The 19,448-nt window shown below is 48.4% G+C and overlaps 2 protein-coding genes and 1 long non-coding RNA gene across 6 annotated transcripts in view; 2 read left to right on the plus strand and 1 right to left on the minus strand.

Annotated features, from left to right (window-relative positions):
- The window catches only part of DGAT2 (diacylglycerol O-acyltransferase 2), a 32,909-nt gene extending 28,156 nt beyond the window's left edge, over nucleotides 1-4,753 (plus strand). For 2 of the 3 annotated variants that reach the window (XM_522113.7, XM_009423784.5), the window contains exons 6-8: nucleotides 329-503; nucleotides 1,400-1,602; nucleotides 3,571-4,753. In XM_522113.7, the coding sequence (XP_522113.3) occupies nucleotides 329-503; nucleotides 1,400-1,602; nucleotides 3,571-3,725 (533 nt within the window). In that variant the 3' untranslated portion in view covers nucleotides 3,726-4,753. Of the gene's footprint in view, nucleotides 1-328; nucleotides 504-1,399; nucleotides 1,603-3,421 lie in introns of all 3 variants that reach the window. The other variant, XM_009423785.5, reaches the window with a different exon arrangement.
- LOC107967162 (uncharacterized) lies at nucleotides 3,842-18,028 on the minus strand. Its single transcript, XR_010147618.1, has 6 exons — nucleotides 17,688-18,028; nucleotides 16,829-16,947; nucleotides 14,651-14,796; nucleotides 8,402-8,498; nucleotides 6,500-6,938; nucleotides 3,842-5,094 (listed from the first exon to the last, which is right to left on the minus strand). It is a non-coding gene; the product is annotated as an uncharacterized LOC107967162 (long non-coding RNA).
- Nucleotides 18,029-18,054: 26 nt separating this feature from the next.
- Nucleotides 18,055-19,448, plus strand: part of UVRAG (UV radiation resistance associated) — a 325,150-nt gene continuing 323,756 nt past the window's right edge. Inside the window, exon 1 of one of the 2 annotated variants that reach the window (XM_508649.8) lies at nucleotides 18,055-18,742. In XM_508649.8, coding sequence (XP_508649.3) covers nucleotides 18,626-18,742 — 117 coding nt within the window. In that variant the 5' untranslated portion in view covers nucleotides 18,055-18,625. The remainder of the gene's footprint in view (nucleotides 18,743-19,448) is intronic. The other variant, XR_010147617.1, reaches the window with a different exon arrangement.

Raw genomic sequence — 19,448 nt, forward strand, 5'->3', positions numbered from 1 at the left:
ATTGTCCACCTGCCTGAGACCTCCCACCAGACTGATGCATTGGGATCCCCAACACCTCGCACCGACTTGGCAGAATTAGGGCCCAGGGAATGTTTGCCAAATGCATGAGTTCCCAAAACAACCTTGTATCATTAGCTGCATTTTACAGATGAGGAAACTGAGGCTCAGAAAAATGAATAGCTTACACAGAACCAGACAACTCCAAAGGGGCTGGGCTAGGTCTGGGGCCCAAGTCCAGGGTTCTTTATGTTTTATACCTGACTGTGTGCCGGGGGTGGGGAGTGGATCCATGGGCAACCCTGACTGTTGCGTCCTTCCCTCCCCTCAGGTATCTGCCCTGTCAGCCGGGACACCATAGACTATTTGCTTTCAAAGAATGGGAGTGGCAATGCTATCATCATCGTGGTGGGGGGTGCGGCTGAGTCTCTGAGCTCCATGCCTGGGAAGAATGCAGTCACCCTGCGGAACCGCAAGGGCTTTGTGAAACTGGCCCTGCGTCATGGGTGAGTGCCTCCCTACACACACACACACACCCCTCCAGTGCCCCTCAGCCCAGGGCAGCAGACTCCTTGGCCCCTGAAGACAGGACCCAGACCCCAGGAAGGCATGCAAGGGAGTCAGTCATTCTGTTAGGGAGGGGATGTTGGAGCCCAGACTGCACAGTGTGGGCCAAGTTTGCCCATGTGTGTCTGGGTGGGCACAGATGCAACCTGTGGCCTGTGGGCCCTTGCAGGTGGGCCGAGAGTCCAGGCTTATATGCAGGACTGGACCACCTGGGGCCAGAATATATCATTTTGCTGGGAGACCAGGAGGTCAGGAAGGAGGGTGGTGTGGAATGTGGCTGGGGGACAGCAGCTGTTTTCTCTGTCCCCTGGGGACCTTACCTCAGGCTTTGGAAGAAGAGGCTGCCCTGCAGGCTCAGCCCTGGGCCAGCCCCTGGGGACACATTCATATTGGACCCAGTCCCTGCCTTCAGGGAGCACCAAGGGTGGGGGAGGGTAGAGGGATGGACAGTGACAACACAGTGTGCTGAGACTGTGAAACAATGGTGAGTCCAGGGCTGAGAGAGGCCTGGTTTGGTGGGGGGACCGAGAGAACTTCCTGGCAGAGGCAGGCCCTGCAGGAAGAGGTGGAAAACAGGCATTCCAGAGCAGGGCGCTCAGCCTTCCCTTTGCCTGGGGGACCCAGAGCTCTGATATGTTCCCCAGTCCCTAGCAGTGGGGCAGAAGGCCCATCAGAACCTGGTAGAGAGGGATCATGTGAACTTGGGACACCCAGGTAATTCTGGTACACCCAGTTGGGGGAGGGGGATGCTTGGCCAGTGTCCAGGGCCTCTAGGCTGACATAGAAACTGAAGCCAGTAAGTAGGGTATGACAGACCCTGGCCTCTCCCTTCCAGAGCTGACCTGGTTCCCATCTACTCCTTTGGAGAGAATGAAGTGTACAAGCAGGTGATCTTCGAGGAGGGCTCCTGGGGCCGATGGGTCCAGAAGAAGTTCCAGAAATACATTGGTTTTGCCCCATGCATCTTCCATGGTCGAGGCCTCTTCTCCTCCGACACCTGGGGGCTGGTGCCCTACTCCAAGCCCATCACCACTGTTGGTAAGCCCCTAGCCTGCAGACCAAGGGCTGTCCTGAACACAGGGTGCCATACAGCTAATCAGCAGTAGAGACGGGATTCCAGTGCAGGCCACCTGGCTCTCATGGCCATGCCCTTAGCCATGAGGACTTTGAAGTGTTGGGTGCTGATATTGGTCAGGAGGGGTAGTAGTAGGAGTCGGAAAATTGAGCCTATGGGATGAACCAAGCTCTGTGATAGGTGAGGAAAGAAAATCTGCAGTCTCTGGGTTTGCAGCACCCACTAGTCTATCAGGGAAGACTATTGCAGCAAAGACTAGTGGGGGAATGTGATGAGGATGCGCAGGTGCTCTAGGGAGTCATAGCGGACCCCAGGGAGGAGGTAACTCTTGCACTGCTAACTGATAGGAATTATCTAGCAAAATAGAGGAGGAAGAGAATTTTTATCAGAAACAATAGCCTACGTGAAGTTCAGAAGCAAGATTGTGTAGTTTTTTTGAAGAACAGAAAGAAAAACATTAATATGACTGCAGCATAGACCTGTCAGAAGAGTGGAAAACACTGGTTGCACTTGGCCCTCGTCTGTGTTGTTTTGGGTGTATTTGGGACCATTTAGAGGATTCTAAAGAATTACCTATTGTAGGTGTGTGTGTGCATGTTAATGGATCCCCCAGGAGCACATGGGCCCTTGGCAGTGGACTTGAGGGGCCAAAGCTCACACAGATCCTTTGCGTTCCTAGGCCAGGTGTCCTGCCTTGTACTTTTAGGTAGAGACAAAGCAACAGGGAGGCAGCAGGAACATTTCCATGCACAGGTGTGGCTGGGGAGGGGCTGGGTCCTGTGGGCAATGTGAAGGAATTTGCTCTTCACCTTGAGAATGGAGAGCTACCAGAGAGTGTTTGGGAGGGGAAGTTCAGATTTGCATTTAAAAATGATCCTTGGAGCTGCTGGATGGAAGATGGGTTAGAAAAATGGAAGCCACGAGACCAGCCCAGAGGCTGTTTTGGTAGCCAGTGGCTTGGACCGAGGGAGTAGCAGTGGAGATGGAAGAGATGTGCATGATTTGGGAAAAATTTCAGAAATAGCATTGGCAGGACATAGGAATGGATTGGGTATGGAGATGCAGCAGGATAAGAAAATAAAGCAACGCACAGATCATAAATGCTGGTCTACTCCCTCCTCTCCTGCCCTTAACCACACTTTTTATTTTTTTATTTTTTATTTTTGAGACAGGGTCTCATTCTGTCATCCAGGCTGGAGTGCAGTGGCGCAATCTCGGCTCACTGTAACCTCTGCCTCCTAGTCTCAAGCGATCCTCCCACCTCAGCCTCCTGAGTAGCTGGGACTACAGGCGTGCACCACCACACCCAGCTAATTTTTTGTATTTTTTTTTGGTAGAGACAATTTTCACCATGTTACCCAGGCTGGTCTTGAACTCATGAGGCTTGGGTTCGGGGGCCACCTGCTTTGGAACTAATCTGCTGCTCAGAAAGCAATCTGCGGGTCTTTGCCTCTCACAGTGCTGGAATTACAGGCATAAGCCACCACGCCTGGCCTACACTTTTTAAAGCATGTCACATTCCTTGCAGAATCCTTAGAAAACCCCTATGAGGAAGAATCCCCATGTGACAGATGAGGAAACTGAGGCTCAGAGAGGCAGGAATGGCTTGCCCAGAGCAGAGCAAAAGCAAAGATGTTTACTTGATCCCCTGACTCTCATAGACCCTCCTAGCAGAATGCAGTGGGTTCAACCAGTCTTGATCCCATCTGCAGCTTAGCACCTGGTGGCCTCGGGTGGGTCCCTTCACATGCCCCTGGGCCTCAGTCTTTTCATCTGTAATAGGAGACAACCAGAGATGCAGCACATAAAGCATTTGGCACAGTTCCTTCCACATGGCGAGCCCGCAGCCCAGCGTCACCACCTTCAGCATCATGGTGGATGCCCAGGGGAAGGGTGTTGACTAACCAGAAGCCTCTGCCCTGTCCCTGCAGTGGGAGAGCCCATCACCATCCCCAAGCTGGAGCACCCAACCCAGCAAGACATCGACCTGTACCACACCATGTACATGGAGGCCCTGGTGAAGCTCTTCGACAAGCACAAGACCAAGTTCGGCCTCCCGGAGACTGAGGTCCTGGAGGTGAACTGAGCCAGCCTTTGGGGCCAACTCCCTGGAGGAACCAGCTGCAAATCACTTTTTTGCTCTGTAAATTTGGAAGCGTCATGGGTGTCTGTGGGTTATTTAAAAGAAATTATAACAATTTTGCTAAACCATTACAATGTTAGGTCTTTTTTAAGAAGGAAAAAGTCAGTATTTCAAGTTCTTTCACTTCCAGCTTGCCCTGTTCTAGGTGGTGGCTAAATCTGGGCCTAATCTGGGTAGCTCAGCTAACCTCTCTTCTTCCCTTCCTTAAGTGACAAAGGAAACTCAGTCTTCTTGGGGAAGAAGGATTGCCATTAGTGACTTGGACCAGTTAGATGATTCACTTTTTGCCCCTAGGGATGAGAGGCGAAAGCCACTTCTCATACAAGCCCCTCTATTGCCACTACCCCACGCTCGTCTAGTCCTGAAACTGCAGGACCAGTTTCTCTGCCAAGGGGAGGAGTTGGAGAGCACAGTTGCCCCGTTGTGTGAGGGCAGTAGTAGGCATCTGGAATGCTCCAGTTTGATCTCCCTTCTGCCACCCCCACCTCACCCCTAGTCACTCATATCGGAGCCTGGACTGGCCTCCAGGATGAGGATGGGGGTGGCAATGACACCCTGCAGGGGAAAGGACTGCCCCCCATGCACCATTGCAGGGAGGATGCCGCCACCATGAGCTAGGTGGAGTAACTGGTTTTTCTTGGGTGGCTGATGACATGGATGCAGCACAGACTCAGCCTTGGCCTGGAGCACATGCTTACTGGTGGCCTCAGTTTACTTTCCCCAGATCCTAGATTCTGGATGTGAGGAAGAGGTCCCTCTTCAGAAGGGGCCTGGCCTTCTGAGCAGCAGATTAGTTCCAAAGCAGGTGGCCCCCGAACCCAAGCCTCACTTTTCTGTGCCTTCCTGAGGGGGTTGGGCCGGGGAGGAAACCCAACCCTCTCCTGTGTGTTCTGTTATCTCTTGATGAGATCATTGCACCATGTCAGACTTTTGTATATGCCTTGAAAATAAATGAAAGTGAGAATCCTCTATGAGTTATTGCTGGGGCTGCATCTGCATCTGCTGCTGACACCTGGGGAAGACTGGGTCCCCAGCTGGCTGCCCTCTGAGCCTTCTAGCCCCTTGCACCTTTGGCCCACATGACCCTGCCATGGTGTGTAAGTTACCTGTCACTGTGTAACAAACTACTTCAGAGCTCAATGGCTTCCAACAGCATCTGTTGTCTCCCAGTTCCAAGTCACGATTTGAGGCTTGGCTTGGTCCTCCACTCAGGGTTTCTCACAGGGCTGCAGTTGTCTTGGAGCCGGGCTGAGGAAGGATCCACTCCCAAGGCCGTTCCTGCAGTTGTTTGCAGGATTGACTTCCTCACTGGCTGTTGACAGAGGCCACTTTCAGTTCCTTGCCACATGGGCCTTTCCATGGGGTAGCTCACGGCACAGCAGCTTACTTAGCAAGAAGAGCCAGTGAGTGGAGTGAAGTGTGCAAGCAAGACGGAAGTCCCAGGCCCTTATAACCTAACCTGGGAAGTGATATCCTGTCACTTTTGCCATATTCTGTTCATTAAATGAACATTGCTCGGTCCAGCTCCCACTGGACGGGAGGGGATTACACCAGGGAATGGATGCTAGGGGGCAGGGGTCATTGGGAGCCACTTGACATGGTGCCTACCACGTGGTAAAGGGCTCCTGTCCAGCTGGAGGGTCCTTGGGTGGCTGAGCTGGAAGGCTCCTTATGGGTCACTCAAGCCGTGTTCCCTGCCCCTGGCCTCAGCTCTACCAAAAAGGCAGAGGCCTGGCCTGCTGTCACCCTAGTGATTACAAGATGCCACCTCTTTTCTAATTCCTTTCTGTTCAATGAGTACTAAGCACCTGGGAACCCTTCCTAGCCGAGACCAAAGGACCTTGTTCTAACTTCCTTACTGCCAGAACTGTCCTGCCTATCCTTGCTGTTCATCCCCCTCAGGGCCAACTCCTCTGTGCCAGAAACTGTGAGAGAGCTACTTGGGAGCAGAGACAAACATTGGGAACAGCTGAAGATACGCAGGGCGGCCAGAGCTGTGCCAGAAGCCCCAACCCGCCCGGGGGTGTGTCACTGAGGAAAGAACGCCTGAGCTGGGCCTTGAAGGGCGGCTGAGAGTCGCCAGGAAAGGAAGGCAGTGAAGGGCAGAGCAGTAGGGGAAGGACAGGGAGGCCTGATTGGAAAAGCATTGCCGGTTTGAAAGATGGAGGAGGCAGAGACGGGGCTTAGCTTGGAAGGGTGGGGAGCTGGTGTCTCCAGAGTTTCTATGTGGGCAGAAAGGCAGAGCAGTGAGAGGAGTGCTGGGAGGGGACAACAGAGGCTGGCTTCTAGCGCCAGGCAGGCCTCAGGCTAGAGTGCTCAGGTCAGAGGACAGCCATTTCCTTTCGGATGGGGGAAAGGCCTTTTTTCTGATGAGGGTCTCAGCATCACCCCAGCCCCAGCCTGAGGCTGACCCAAGGCTGGACTGCAACCTCAGTCTCTGGCTTTAAGTCAAGCCCTGGCCCTAACTAAGGCTACTCCACCAAGGTAGGCTTGTTATTCTCAAGCACTGCTTTTTGTGAAGAGTGAGCACCTTCTGTGCACTGGGGAACTCCACCATCTGCCTAAGGAGAACAGGGACAATAACTGGGTCCCAAATCCCAGACAGATGCCCTCAGTGGCCTGATCAGAGCTGAGACCACCCTGGTCTTAAGCTGTGCATAGGGCAGGGGGGACTCTGATAGGTTCTGTGAACATTGCCTTGGGATGGGAGTTGTTACCTTGGGAGAAGGAACTGGAACCGCCTTTCCCCCGAAGACCACCTGCCCTTGGGTGTAGTGGTGAGGGCAGCCCTTTGAGACTGAAGATGGTCAGTTCCATGATTCTGTCTGTGGTTCCCAGATACAGCCACAAGGGGGCACTGAAGATGGCTCTCAGGCATAGGCCACACTGCGATTTAGGCTTGCTTTCCACATTTTCACATCTCTCCAGCTCCTTACCCAGGCTAAAAGCTAGGGTGTTTCACAGATAAAGATATTTATTAGGTCAAATTGGCTTATCACGTTGTTCAAATATCCACTTTCTTTGTTGGTCTTCTGCCTAATTGTTCTATCCATTATTCAGAGCAGGGTATTGAATTCTCCAACTGTTGTTATTGATTGATGTCTCCCTCCAGTTCTGTCAGTTCTTGCTTCATGTGTTTTGGGACTCTGCCGTTACCTGCATGCGTGTTTATAACATGTTTATATTATGTCTTCCTGATGAATCCACCCTTTATCATTATAAAATGCTGCTCTTTGTAGTAACAGTTTCTGTCTCTAAGTTTACTGTGTATAACCTACATTGGTACAGCGACCCCAACACTCTTTTGTTCCTATTTGCATGACATGTCTTTTCTATCCTTTCCCTTTCATCTTATTTGTGTCTTTGAATATAAAGTGTGTTGTAGACATAATAGTGTTGGATATTTTTTATATCCACATTTCTACTCTTTGCCATATGATTGTTTAGTCTCTTTACATTTAATATAATTATAAGGTGGGATTTACATCTGTCATTTTGGTATTTGTTTTCTGTGTATCTTATTTTTTTTATTCCTCTCTCTTTCCATTCCTGCCTTCCTGTGTGTTAGACAACTGTTTTCTAATATACTATTTTAATTATCTTGTTTCTGTATATTTTTGAGTTATTTTCTTAGTGGTTGGTTGACACTTTAGTCCAGATTAATACAAATTAAGATTAACATCTTAATTTCTCCATCATTTGGACAGGGTAGCTTGAGAGAAAAGAGGGGCAGGCCATATAAGAATGGTGTAGTGGGTTGAATAGTGGCCCATACAATATGTCCACATCCTAATCCCTTGAACCTGTGAATGTAGTCTTATTTGGAAAAAAGGGCCTTTGCAGATAAAATTAAGTTAAAGATTTCAAGATGAGGTAATACTGAATATCTAGGTGGGACCCAAATTCAATGATAGGTGTTCTTAGAAGAACAGGCCAGGCGCAGTGGCTCATCGCTACAATCCCAACGCTTTGGGAGGCCGAGGCAGGAGAATTGCTCAATCCCAGGAGTTCGAGACCAGCCTGAGCAATGTAGTGAGACCAGCCTGGCCAACATGACAAAGCCCCGTCTCTACTAAAAATACAAAAATTAGCCAGGTGTGGTGGTGCACACCTGTAGTCCCAGCTACTTGGGAGGCTGAGGCATAAGAATTGTTTGAATCCAGCTGGGCGCAGTGGCTTACGCCTGTAATCCCAGCACTTTGGGAGGCTGAGGTGGGCAGATCACCTAAGGTTGAGAGTTCCAGACCAGCCTGACCAACATGGAGAAACCCCATCTCTACTAAAAAATACAAAATTAGCTGGGGTGGTGGTGCATGCCTGTAATCCCAGCTACTCGGGAGGCTGAGGCAGGAGAATCGCTTGAACCCGCTTGAACCTTGGAGGTTGCAGTGAGCCAAGATCATGCCATTGCACTCCAGCCTGGGCAACGAGAGCGAAAGTCCGTCTAAAAAAAAAAAAAAGAATCGTTTGAACCCGGGAGGTGGAGGTTGCAGTGAGTGGAGATTATGCCACTGCACTCCAGCCCGGGCAACAGAGCAATACTCTGTCTCAAAAAAAAAAAAAAAAAAAAAAAAAAGAGGCAGAGATTGGGAGTTGTGTAGGCATAAGGCAAGGAATACCTGGAGCCACCAGAATCTGGAAGGGGCATTGAAGGATTCTCTCCTCGAGCCTTCTAAGAGAGCACAGCCTTTGATTTTGGACTTCTGGACTCCAGAACTGTGAGAGAATAAATTTCTGTTTTAAGCCACCCAGTTTGTGTCTTAAACTAATACAGTGACTTTAATATATTTATACCACCTGATAGAGAAGTTGGACCAGAGGATGACAACCTCTAGTCTTCTCACAAATCAGATATTTCACTTTTGTTTCCATGGGGTGGACTGCAAGTTTGGAAGGCACTCTTCCCTAGTACTTCTGAGAGGGTGGAATATTTTCCCATTTAAAGAGTTATAATGGGATTATGAGGAGGAGAAAAGTGGGGACTTCCCCGACCCCCTGCTTCCACCACCATTTTTACAGCAAACGCATGCTTCATATATTTATTTCAAACTTCTTTTTCATATTCCTGTTTCCCTTCCTTGCAAACCCTTTTTCAAAATATTTTTTACCACTTTCCGTTTAGGGAGTTTTGTTTCATATATTTTCATCTAATTTTTTAAATCATACATACACATAATTTTATTTCTTATGTTTTTTATGTATCATTAAATCACACTAACATACATCTTAAAAAGTTTCTTCTCTGAAGTATCAAATGATTTTTGAGATTTATATTTACTTTTGATGAAAACTAATATGTCAAAGTATTTTTCTTCTATTAAACATGAACAGTATATTTTTTCATTCAATGTATATGATATAAAAATATATTCCAAAAAAGTATGACTTCGCTATATAAATGTATTGAAAATATATGCAGTAACACTATTTCATTAGAGGCAGTAAAATGTAGGATTAACAACACGAGTTAGACTGCTTTAGAATCCCAGCTCGAAACTCAGAACATGTGACCTTGGGCAAGTAACATGACTGCCTTCACTTTCTAATCTCATAGCACTGTTGTGCCAATACACAAAAACTGCTTGTAACAATGCCTGGCACAATCCAAGCACTCAATAAATTATTGTTTTTTAAAATCTAAGCTTTAGGGAGTTGAGCCTGATCTCTCTCTCCTGCTACAGAACTCCACTGTGGTAGCCCCTCTTGAATAAAGTCTGCCCTACTGTTTTTTTTTTTTTTTTTTTTTTTTTTGAGACAGAGTTTCGCTCTCATTGCCCATGCTGGAGTGCAATGGTGTGATCTTGGCTCAGCACAACTTCCACCTCCCGGGTTCAAGTGATTCTCCTGCCTCAGCCTCCCGAGTAGCTAGGATTACAGGCACACGCCACTACGCCTGGCTAATTTTGTATTTTTAGCAGAGACAGGGTTTCTCCATGTTGGTCAGGCTGGTCTCGAACTCCCAACCTCAGGCAATCTGCCTGCTTCGGCCTCCCAAAGTGCTGGGATTACAGGTGTGAGCCACCGCACCTGGCCCCTACTGTTCTTAAATAAACAAATGAATGTAAGCTTTATGAGCAAAATATTAGGATAAAAGTAAAATAAATAATTTTCATTTTGTTTCCGTGAAATAGATTACAATGAACATTACACGATTTTTAAATAATTTTTTAGAAACAATCTCATAAAAATTTTCAAGTACAATATAAATAATTTTTTTCCTAAATTATTTGAGAGTAAGTTGTGGACATGATAACTCATCACTCTCAACAAACAAGAATGTTATTATTTTTTCTTTTTTTGAGAGAGGGTCTTGTGCTGTCACCCAGGCTAGAGTGCAACGGCACGATCATAGCTCACTGCAGCCTCCAGCTCCTGGGCTCACGTGATCCTCCCAGCTCAGTCTCCCAAATAGCTGGGATTACAGGCATGTGCCACCACACCTGGCCAATTGTTTTTTATTTTTAATGGAGACGACGTCTCTCTCTTTCTTTCTTTTTTTTTTTTTGAGACAGAGTCTCGCTCTGCTGCCCAGGCTGGAGTGCAGTGGTGCAATCTCGGCTCACTGCAAGCTCTGCCTCCTGTGTTCACACCATTCTCCTGCCTCAGCCTCCTGAGTAGCTGGGACTACAGGCACCCGCCACCGTGCCCGGCTAATTTTTTGTATTTTTAGTAGAGATGGGGTTTCACCATGGTCTCGATCTCCTGACCTTGTGATCCACCCGCCTCGGCCTCCCAAAGTGCTGGGATTACAGGCGTGAGCCAGCACGCCTGGCCCGACGTCTCTCTCTAGCGGTTCTTGAACTCCTGAGCTCAAGCAATCCTCCTGCCTTGGCCTCCCAAAGTGCTGAGATTACAGGCGTAAGCTACCATGCATGGCCAAGAATGTTATCCTATATAACTACAATGAAACCATGAAGACCAAGAAATTAACATAAAAACATTACTACGATCTAATCCTCAGGCCCTATTCAAATTTCACCATTTGTCTTAATAGTGTCCATTCTGGCAAAAGGATCAAGTTCAGAGTCACATGTTATTTCGATCTTCTTTTATCTGAAACAGATACTCAGTCTTTCCTTGACCATCATGACTGACAATCTTGAAGATGATGAGCTGGGTACTCTTAGAATGCCATTCAGTTTTGTTTTGCCTATTGTTTCCTTATGATTGGTTCAGGTTATTTATCTTTGGCAGAAATATCACAGATGTGATGATGGGCTCTCCTCATCACATCCTGTCAGGAAGCAGATAATTTGAATTTGTCGTATTACTGATGATGGTCATGTTGATCACTCTTTTTTTTTTTTTCTGAGACAGAGTCTCGCTCTATCGCCCAGGCTGGAGTGCAGTGGCGCAATCTCGGCTCACTGCAAACTCCGCCTCCCAGGTTCACACCATTCTCCTGCCTCAGCCACCAGAGTAGAGTAGCTGGGACTAGAGGCTCCCGCCACCACGCCTGGCTAATATTTTTGTATTTTTAGTAGAGACGGGGTTTCACCGTGTTAGCCAGAATGGACACGATCTCCTGACCTCGTGATCCGCCTGCCTTGGCCTCCCAAAGTGCTGGGATTACAGGCGTGAGCCACCGCGCCTGGCCTCATTGATCACTTTTAAGATGGTGACTTGCCACACTTTTCCACTGTAAAGTTACTCTTTTTTTGGTAGTTTGAGACTTTACAAATATCTCCTTTCTTACTAAACATTTATTATAAAGACTCATGGAACCTATTTTATTCAATGGGTTATAAGCCATTCTAACATTTATTCTGATGCTCAAACTGCCCCAGTTTTGGACAGTGAGAGCCCCTTCGAACTGGCTTCTGTGTCCCTTTGATGTCATTTGTCCCATCATTTTTCTGAGGACTTCCTTGCTTTCTGGCACAACTGGATGCCCCAGGATCATCTTTTCCTTTTTTTCTGGCCTAATCCTGGAATCAGCCACTTCTCCAAAGAGTCTTGATTCCTCCTAGTGGAGGACGGTATCTACAAACCAAGATCTGGCCAGTTTTAATTTACGGATAACAGGGTTCATCCTAGTTCTCTCCCTTCTCATATTTATAACTAACTAGTCCTAAATAGTGTATTCTAATGAATGCAGAAGCTATGATGTGGGTGACAAAGTCCTGCCCTAAGGACCTGGGTTCACACCATCAATTTGCCCTAAGAACCATGTGACAGGTCATTTTAATTTCTGATCCTTTTTTTAGGCATCTGTAAAACTGAGACAATAATACCCACTTCAGCCAGGCTCGGTGGCTTATACCTGTAATCTCAGAACTTTGGGAGGCTGAGGTGGGTGGAGCACCTGAGGTGAGGAGTTTGAGACCAGCCTGGCCAACATGGTAAAACCCCATCTCTACAAAAATTACCTGAGCATGGTGGCTAACACCTGTAGTCCCAGCTTCTTGGGAAGGAGAATTGCTTGAACTTGGGAGGTGGAGGTTGCAGTGAGCTGAGATCGTGCCACTGCACTCCAGCCTGGGTGAAAGAGTGAGACTCTGTCTCAAAAAATAAAATAAAACAAATAAATAATACCTACTTCACAGGATCCTGTGGGGATTGACCAGAGTAATGTATGTAAAACACTTAGCAAATGTTAGTTCCCTCTAGGTCCTAGGGAAACCTGTAGACTCATAGAGGGGAATTGATTTGTCTAAAATCATGCAATGAATAAGCTAAAGGTTCAGACTGGTCTCCAGATGCTTACCCCTGGCATGGAGTCTTTCAGCAACACCGCTTTGCATCCAGGGTGTACCTTCTCAGAAACTCTGTGATGCTATGCCTGCCTGGGGAGTGGCTCACCAGTCAAAGAATCAGCCTAACAGGGAAATCAGACGTCCCTTGAGTGCCTTTATTACCAGGAACTCAGCACATTTTTGTCCTAACTGTCCTCAAACTCAATGAAGAAATGTCACAATTTATCATCACTATTTTCACTGCTTTGCCCACCCCCGAATCTACTCAACACAGCAGCCAGAGTGACATTTCTGAAGCATAAATGAGAGCATGTAACTCCCCTGCCTAAACCCCTTAATAGTTGTCCGTGAGCCTCAACTCACAGTGAAACTCCACTGTGGCCTACAATGCCCGGCAGGACCTGGCCCTGCCAGCATCTCCAGCCTCATTCTATGCCGTCAGGGCTGGATTAGGACTTCAGAAGCTCTAAGCACCAAAGGATAGTGCTGCTTCTACTGTATAAAATTACAAATAAGGGCCAGGTGCAGTGGCGCACACCTGTAATCTCAGCATTTGGGAAGGCCAAGGCAGACAGATCACTTGAGCCCAGGAGTTCGAGACCAACCTGGGTAACATAGCAAAAGCCATCTCTACAAACAATACAAAAATCAGCCAGGTGTGGCAATGCGCTGTAGTCTCAGCTATTTGGGAGGATCGACTGAGCCTGGGAGGAGGTTGAGGCTGCAGTGAATCATGATCACACCACTGTACTCAAGACTGGGTGACAGAGCAAGACCCTGTCTCAAAAATAAATAAATAAATAAATAAATCAAATTACCAGTAAGAACAACACTAAACTGTTAAAGAAACTGAAGGTGGTCTTTGGTTTGGTTTTGGTTTTGAAATACCAATTTCTTTCAAAAGTGTTCTCCTCTTCCTCCTTGGCACCAGCTGGCCTTCTCTTTGAGTTGCTGCAATGCTCCATATAGTCCTTCACAGGCTGTTCCTCCTGTTCCTTTATCCAACAGCTTCCCCTGCCCTCACTAGCCTCCTTTGTCCAGTTAACTCCTACTCATCTTTCAGACCTCACTGCAAACATCAGTTCCCAAGGAAAGTTTTCTCTGGACAACTCTCGGTATATCAGCTCCCTGGGTTAGATGTGCTTATTTCCCATATGTGTTACCCTCACTGGCCTGCACATTCACAAGCTCCTGTGTTCACACTGGCACCTTTACAGTCAGTGGCAGTGGGAAAACCACTGGAACTGAGGAAAGAGCATTGATCTTGGGGACAAAAGGCCCAACTCTTTGTCTTAGCTTTGCTACAAACTTTGTGTGACCTTAGCAAGCTCATTTCCCCTCTCTGGGGGCTGTGTCTAGTCGGGAGGAATGGAGGCCCCCATGTGATCCAAACATTCACTTACTCAAGTATTTGTCCATTCATTCATTGACTTCATTCATTCAGCCATTTGCTCAATGACGCTATGGAGCCTGTCTTCTGTGTTGGGATGCTGGGGACTCAGAGAAATCAAAAGCAGAGGTTCACAGCAGAGTGGGAGGGACAAATGTAGACTGCTCAATATATGACTAGGCACACAGTTACACATACTGAAGAGAGGTCAGACAGCTGCTGTAGGAGCCCAGAGGAGGTAGCAGTTCGTTCAGACCTGGGAAGCCTTTTTTGAGAAAATGACCTTGCCGAGTTGGGAAAGGAGAAGGGAAAATGCTGTCTAGGCACCTGCCTTTCAGGGTTCTTGGGTATGTGCAGTTTCTTTGGGGAACGGCCTTTTTCTTTTACAATTCTCACCTGCTTTCTGCAAGCGTCTCACTCTTCTAGTCCTGCCCCTTCAAAGCTACCCCTCCCCCAAGGCTGCCTGAGCCATCTTTCTAAGTGCTTTCTGTTGCCCATGATGAAACTCATGTTCTTCGGCCTGGTAGTCAGGTTCTTCTCACCCGGCCCTAGCTTCCTCTTCCAATCTTTTTGCCTGTTGCTCTCCCATGCAGCCTTTGTTTCAGCCATGTTAGACTCTGCTGCTGCCACTTCCTCTACCCCTGTGCCTTTGCTCATGCTGTTCCTCCTGCATAGAATACTCTCCTCTCCTAGGAAGCCTTCCTGGACAACACGTGACAGTTAGCAACTTTCTCTTAGTGCTTCCACTGTACTTTATACATCATCTCGATTATTGTACTTACCACTTTGTACCAAATGAGCTGCGATCTCCTTTCAGTTAGGGATTCTATGTGCATCATTTTCTGAAACGTAGTGCCCAGGCTGGACACCTGGCAAAGGTCTGATGGGTGTTTGACTAGACAAGTAAGTGAATGGAAGAAAGAGGGCTCTGTTGAAAGGAAGGGGATAGATTTAACTCAATACAGTTTGAGACACTGAAAGACCCATCTGCCCTATCTTGCTCTTGTTTACCCAATGCATCAGGCCCATGAGGTGGGAGGAGGAAGTGGAGGCAAATGGATTGGGGTAGGCTTAGCTTTTTGGCTCTGGAAACTGAATGTTTGCTTTAAATACCCAACATGGTACTAATTAGCTGTTAAAACACTAGCTATTCCCAAGCCAAACAGATCTAAACACCTATTGTTCATCTACTAAACTCCCAATCATCCTTTATAACTTTGGTGAAGCCTGCTCTGACCTTGCCCACCAGCTCCTGAAGAGTTGGTCACTCTTACCACTTGACCTTGGACCCCTTCTATCATTGCATATATATTGCATTTGGCCACCTTATAATCTATGTTCTCTAAACTTGGATATATGTTTCTCTGGGGGATATATAGCACTATGTAAATATTATAATAATTTAATTCTGTGATTTAAAATATTTTTATGTTGAAACAATCAGCCATATTATGAAACAGGATCCCAATAATAAAAGAGTTTTTAGGGCCGGGCGCGGTGGCTCATGCCTGTAATCCCAGCACTTTGGGAGGCTGAGGTGGGTGGATCATTTGAGGTCAGGAGTTCAAGACCACCCTGACCAACATGGTGAAATCCTGTCTCTACTAAAAATACAAAAAAACTTAGCTGGGTGTGGTGGTGCATGCCTGTAGTCCCAGCTACTTGAGAGGCTGAGGCAGGAGAATCACTTGAACCTGGGAGGCAGAGGTAGCAGTGAGCTGAGATTGCACCACTGCACTCCAGCCTGAGTCACAGAGAGAGACTCTGTCTCAAAAACAAGAAAGAAAAGTTTTTAGAATGAAATAGGACATATGAAAATAATGACAGCTAGTATTTATTAAAAATGTACTATCTCCCAGACAGTGTGTTAAATGCTTTACATCATCTTGAATACTTTGCAAGCAGCAGGCTTTTGAGTTCTTCCCAATGCCCCTAGGGATGAGAGTTCTAGTTCTCCTAATGTTTTCGGCATTTCGGAAAAGTGGGAGAAGGGTTGTTTACTTGAGCCTGCATTTCCAGAACCCAGTAGCTAGCCTGTGCAAAGGTGAACCTCAGTAAAGGCTTGTGGAAAGAATAGATCCTGCTCTCTGCTGGAATGTCCTTTCCTCCCTCTCTCCTGACTTGGTGAACTCTTATTGGCCCTTCAATACCCTGTTTCAATGTCACCTCCACTGTGAAATCTGACTCTCAACTATTTTCTCTGGCTCCCACTGCCTTTGGGCTTCCCTCAGACCCAGCAGTGAGTAACTGGATGATCACTCTTTGTTTGTTTTTGATATGGGGTCTCAGTCTGTTGCCCAAGCTGGAGTACAGTGGCATGATCTTGACTCACTGCAGCCTCAACCTCCCCAGGCTCAGGTAATCCTCCCACCTCAGCCTCCTCAGTAGCTGGGACTATAGGTGAAAACGACATGCTGGGCTAATTTTTGTATTTTTGTAGAGACAAGGTTTTGCCATGTTGCCCAGGCTGGTCCCAAATTCTTGGGCTCAAGCAAGAATTGTGATAATGTGTTATGGCAGCCTCAGAAAACTAATACAGCTTAGAAACAGAAATGTGTTTTCTGTGAAATTCCCCCAGATCGTGGCACCACATGAGTTCAATCAGATAATATTTGGGATTTCCCAGTGACTCCTTTCTCAACAAACACCTGATCAAGCGACTCCTTTCTCAACAAACACCTGACCACACGCCCCAGGCTCCAGCCATGAGGAACCACTCAATTTGTCAGAACAGGAGACAGTGTGACATCTTTGTGATCCAGCTCTGAGAAAAGATCCAAGGTGTTTTTCAGGCTTCTGAACACCCTGGAAAGATAGTATGCTTACATTTTGTTTAAAAAATTTAAAATGCAACTACTATATGCCAGGTCCTGTGTGGGCACTTTACATATGTTGATTTACTTTAATCCCTACAGCAATCCTATTACTATTTTAAAGCTGAGAGAGGGGAAGTGACTTGCCTTGGGATAGCTCAAAGGTGGCAGAGCCAAGATTCCAAAGTGCCTGATTCCTATTGTGTCTGACTCTAAAACACTATGTTCTTTCTGCTATGTTCATCCAGGTGGTGGAAAAATTCAGTCTAGGAGTAAAAAAAGGAAGATCAATATCCTGCAGAATGACTCATGCTATTCATTATAGAAGCAATTGCTGGAGATGCTATCATTGTGGATCACGGAAATCTTCATGGAAGAGGTGGCATTTGAGCTGGGCCTTCACCGCAAAAAAAAAAAAAAAAAAAAATTTCCTGATTCTCTGTCAGGCACTGGGGATCCAGAGATGAATCAGACAAGGTCCTTTTGCTTGAAGAATTCACAGTATTTTGTGTGTGTGTGGGAAGGAGGGTGGCTGCTTACATGTGTTAAAAGACAATGTGGCCAGGCCTGGTGGCTCATGCCTGTAATCCCAACACTTTGGGAGCCCGAGACTGGAGGATCACTTGAGCCTGGGAGTTTGAGACTAGTCTGGGAAATATGGCCAGAACCCCATCTTTACAAAAAAATTTTAAAATTAGCTGGGCCTGGTGGCATGTGCCTGTATTCCCAGCTACTTAGGAGGGTGAGGTGGGAGGATCACTTGAGCCCAGGAGGTCGAGGCTGCAATGAGCCGTGATTTTGCCACTGCACTCCAGCCCGGGCGAAAGAATGAGGCACTGTTAAAAAAAATTAATAGAATAATCCAGACCCACGGTAGGGTCAAAATTCCTAACTCAAGGTCCCAGAGAGGCTCAGAGAAGCCTTTCGGAAGAAGGGACTCCTGCCCCAGCTAAGACTGATGGATAAGTAGCAAAGGCTTTCTGGGGACACAGCACAAACAGCCCACCTGAAGCGGTGAATCGGCGTCCTGGGTGCCTGGCACACCTTGTAGCTCAGCTTACTAGCTAGTGGAGTGCGAGAAGGGGCGTGTACTTGTCGGTTGGAGCTGGTCATGAAAGAGCTCGTGGGACTGCCCGACGGTTCTCAGGTCCCAGTGCATCCTGCGTGGTGGCTCTCTGCTGAACCAAAAAGCATTCCTTTTCAATCCCTGCACGCTCACGCCGGGAAAAGACTGCACAAGGGGCCTGCCAAGGCAGACAAGCGATCGTCACCCAGCTGGCTTCCGAGGGTCCCCGCCCTCCACCGGAGGCCTGTTACCACGGCAACCAGTGAGGGCGGAAGTGGCTCAGAAGACCGATACTCCCTAATCAGGTGACTCTCCCGCCTCCTGCACGTGACACCGGAGCCCAGAAGCGCGCTCTACCTAATCAAGACCCCACCCCTCTTTCCCTTTACTGGCAATTGACAGCGACCTCGTGCAATGGCCCTTCCGCCTCCACCAGGAGACTCTGCCCGTTGGTAGTGAATGAACCAATTAGACTGGGAAAAAAAGAAGCAACGCCCCAGGTTTCACTCCGGCTTGACAGACGCAATTGAGGCCATCCTTGAGTCCCTCCGCCCCCAAGTCCAGTAATGCCAGCGATGGACAGACCTTCTACCCAATAGCACGCCCCTTTTCTGCCGTTGGGTCCCGCCTCCTTGAGGGCTAAGCCAATGAGCGCTCCGGGTCTCGGCGGGGTGGAGGGGTTGCACTGCGGTAATATGGCTCTTCCTTAGCCAGCGGCGGCAACGGCGGCAGCGGCGGCGGCTACTGTCTGGACTGAGCAGTAGTGCCTCTCGGGTGGCGGGTTTCTAGGCTGCAGGGGCTTGGCAGGTGGTGGCAAGGGGGCGGCGGCGGATGCCGGAAGAGCGCCCGCCCCGCCGCTTGGCGGCCCCTGGATCGAGATGAGCGCCTCCGCGTCGGTCGGGGGCCAGGTCCCCCAGCCACCCCCGGGCCCGGCCGCTGCTCTGCCTCCCGGTTCTGCCGCGCGGGCCCTGCATGTGGAGCTGCCGTCTCAGCAGGTAAGCCCGCGCGGCTCGCAGCACTCGGGAGGGACCCGGGCAGGCCCGCGTGGAGAGCTTGCTGGCTCCGGGCTGACCCCGCGAGCCGGGACACCCAGAGCAGGGACCTGGAGGGCTCGCGGGACTGAGGAAGACTGTCAGGAGGTTTGTGCAGGGAGGGGTCCAGTGATGGCCGAACCTCCGGGAGATCCTGGAGTCCTAGGAGAATCCCGTTACAGGAGATGGGCTTGTTAAGAGACAAGCAGCCAGCCAGCTCAAGTCCCTGGGGCCCCGGCCCGAGGCCGCCTCCCCCAACGCAGGGAGCCGGGGATTCCCCCGCGCAGACCCTCTCCCTCGTTCCGCCCAGGAAGGGACCCGGGGAACCCCCTGTGTCCCACGGGCCATAGCGAAAGCACTTTTCCTTTCTTTCCCCACCTGGCCATCCCCGCTTACGGAGAAACCAGTTTGTACTCTTCGTGCAAGAGCCCTGGAGGAGACTTTAGGGTGTCTACCATTTGCTTTAATCTCCCCTGATTATTAAGTATTCGGCCTCTTTAGAGAAATGTATTCAAGACTTGGGGGTTTCCTTCCTAATTCTCCGAGTCCCAAGGAACGCATCTTAATAATTAGGAGGACTTTTTCCTTCTTCATTCCCTTCAGTGAGTCTCTGTGGAAGGAGGATTTGATGTATATATTCATGTGTTCCTCCATCCTTTAGGAAGGGCTT

Source organism: Pan troglodytes, chromosome 9 (assembly GCF_028858775.2).
Source record: "Pan troglodytes isolate AG18354 chromosome 9, NHGRI_mPanTro3-v2.0_pri, whole genome shotgun sequence".
Lineage (NCBI taxonomy): Eukaryota > Metazoa > Chordata > Mammalia > Primates > Hominidae > Pan > Pan troglodytes.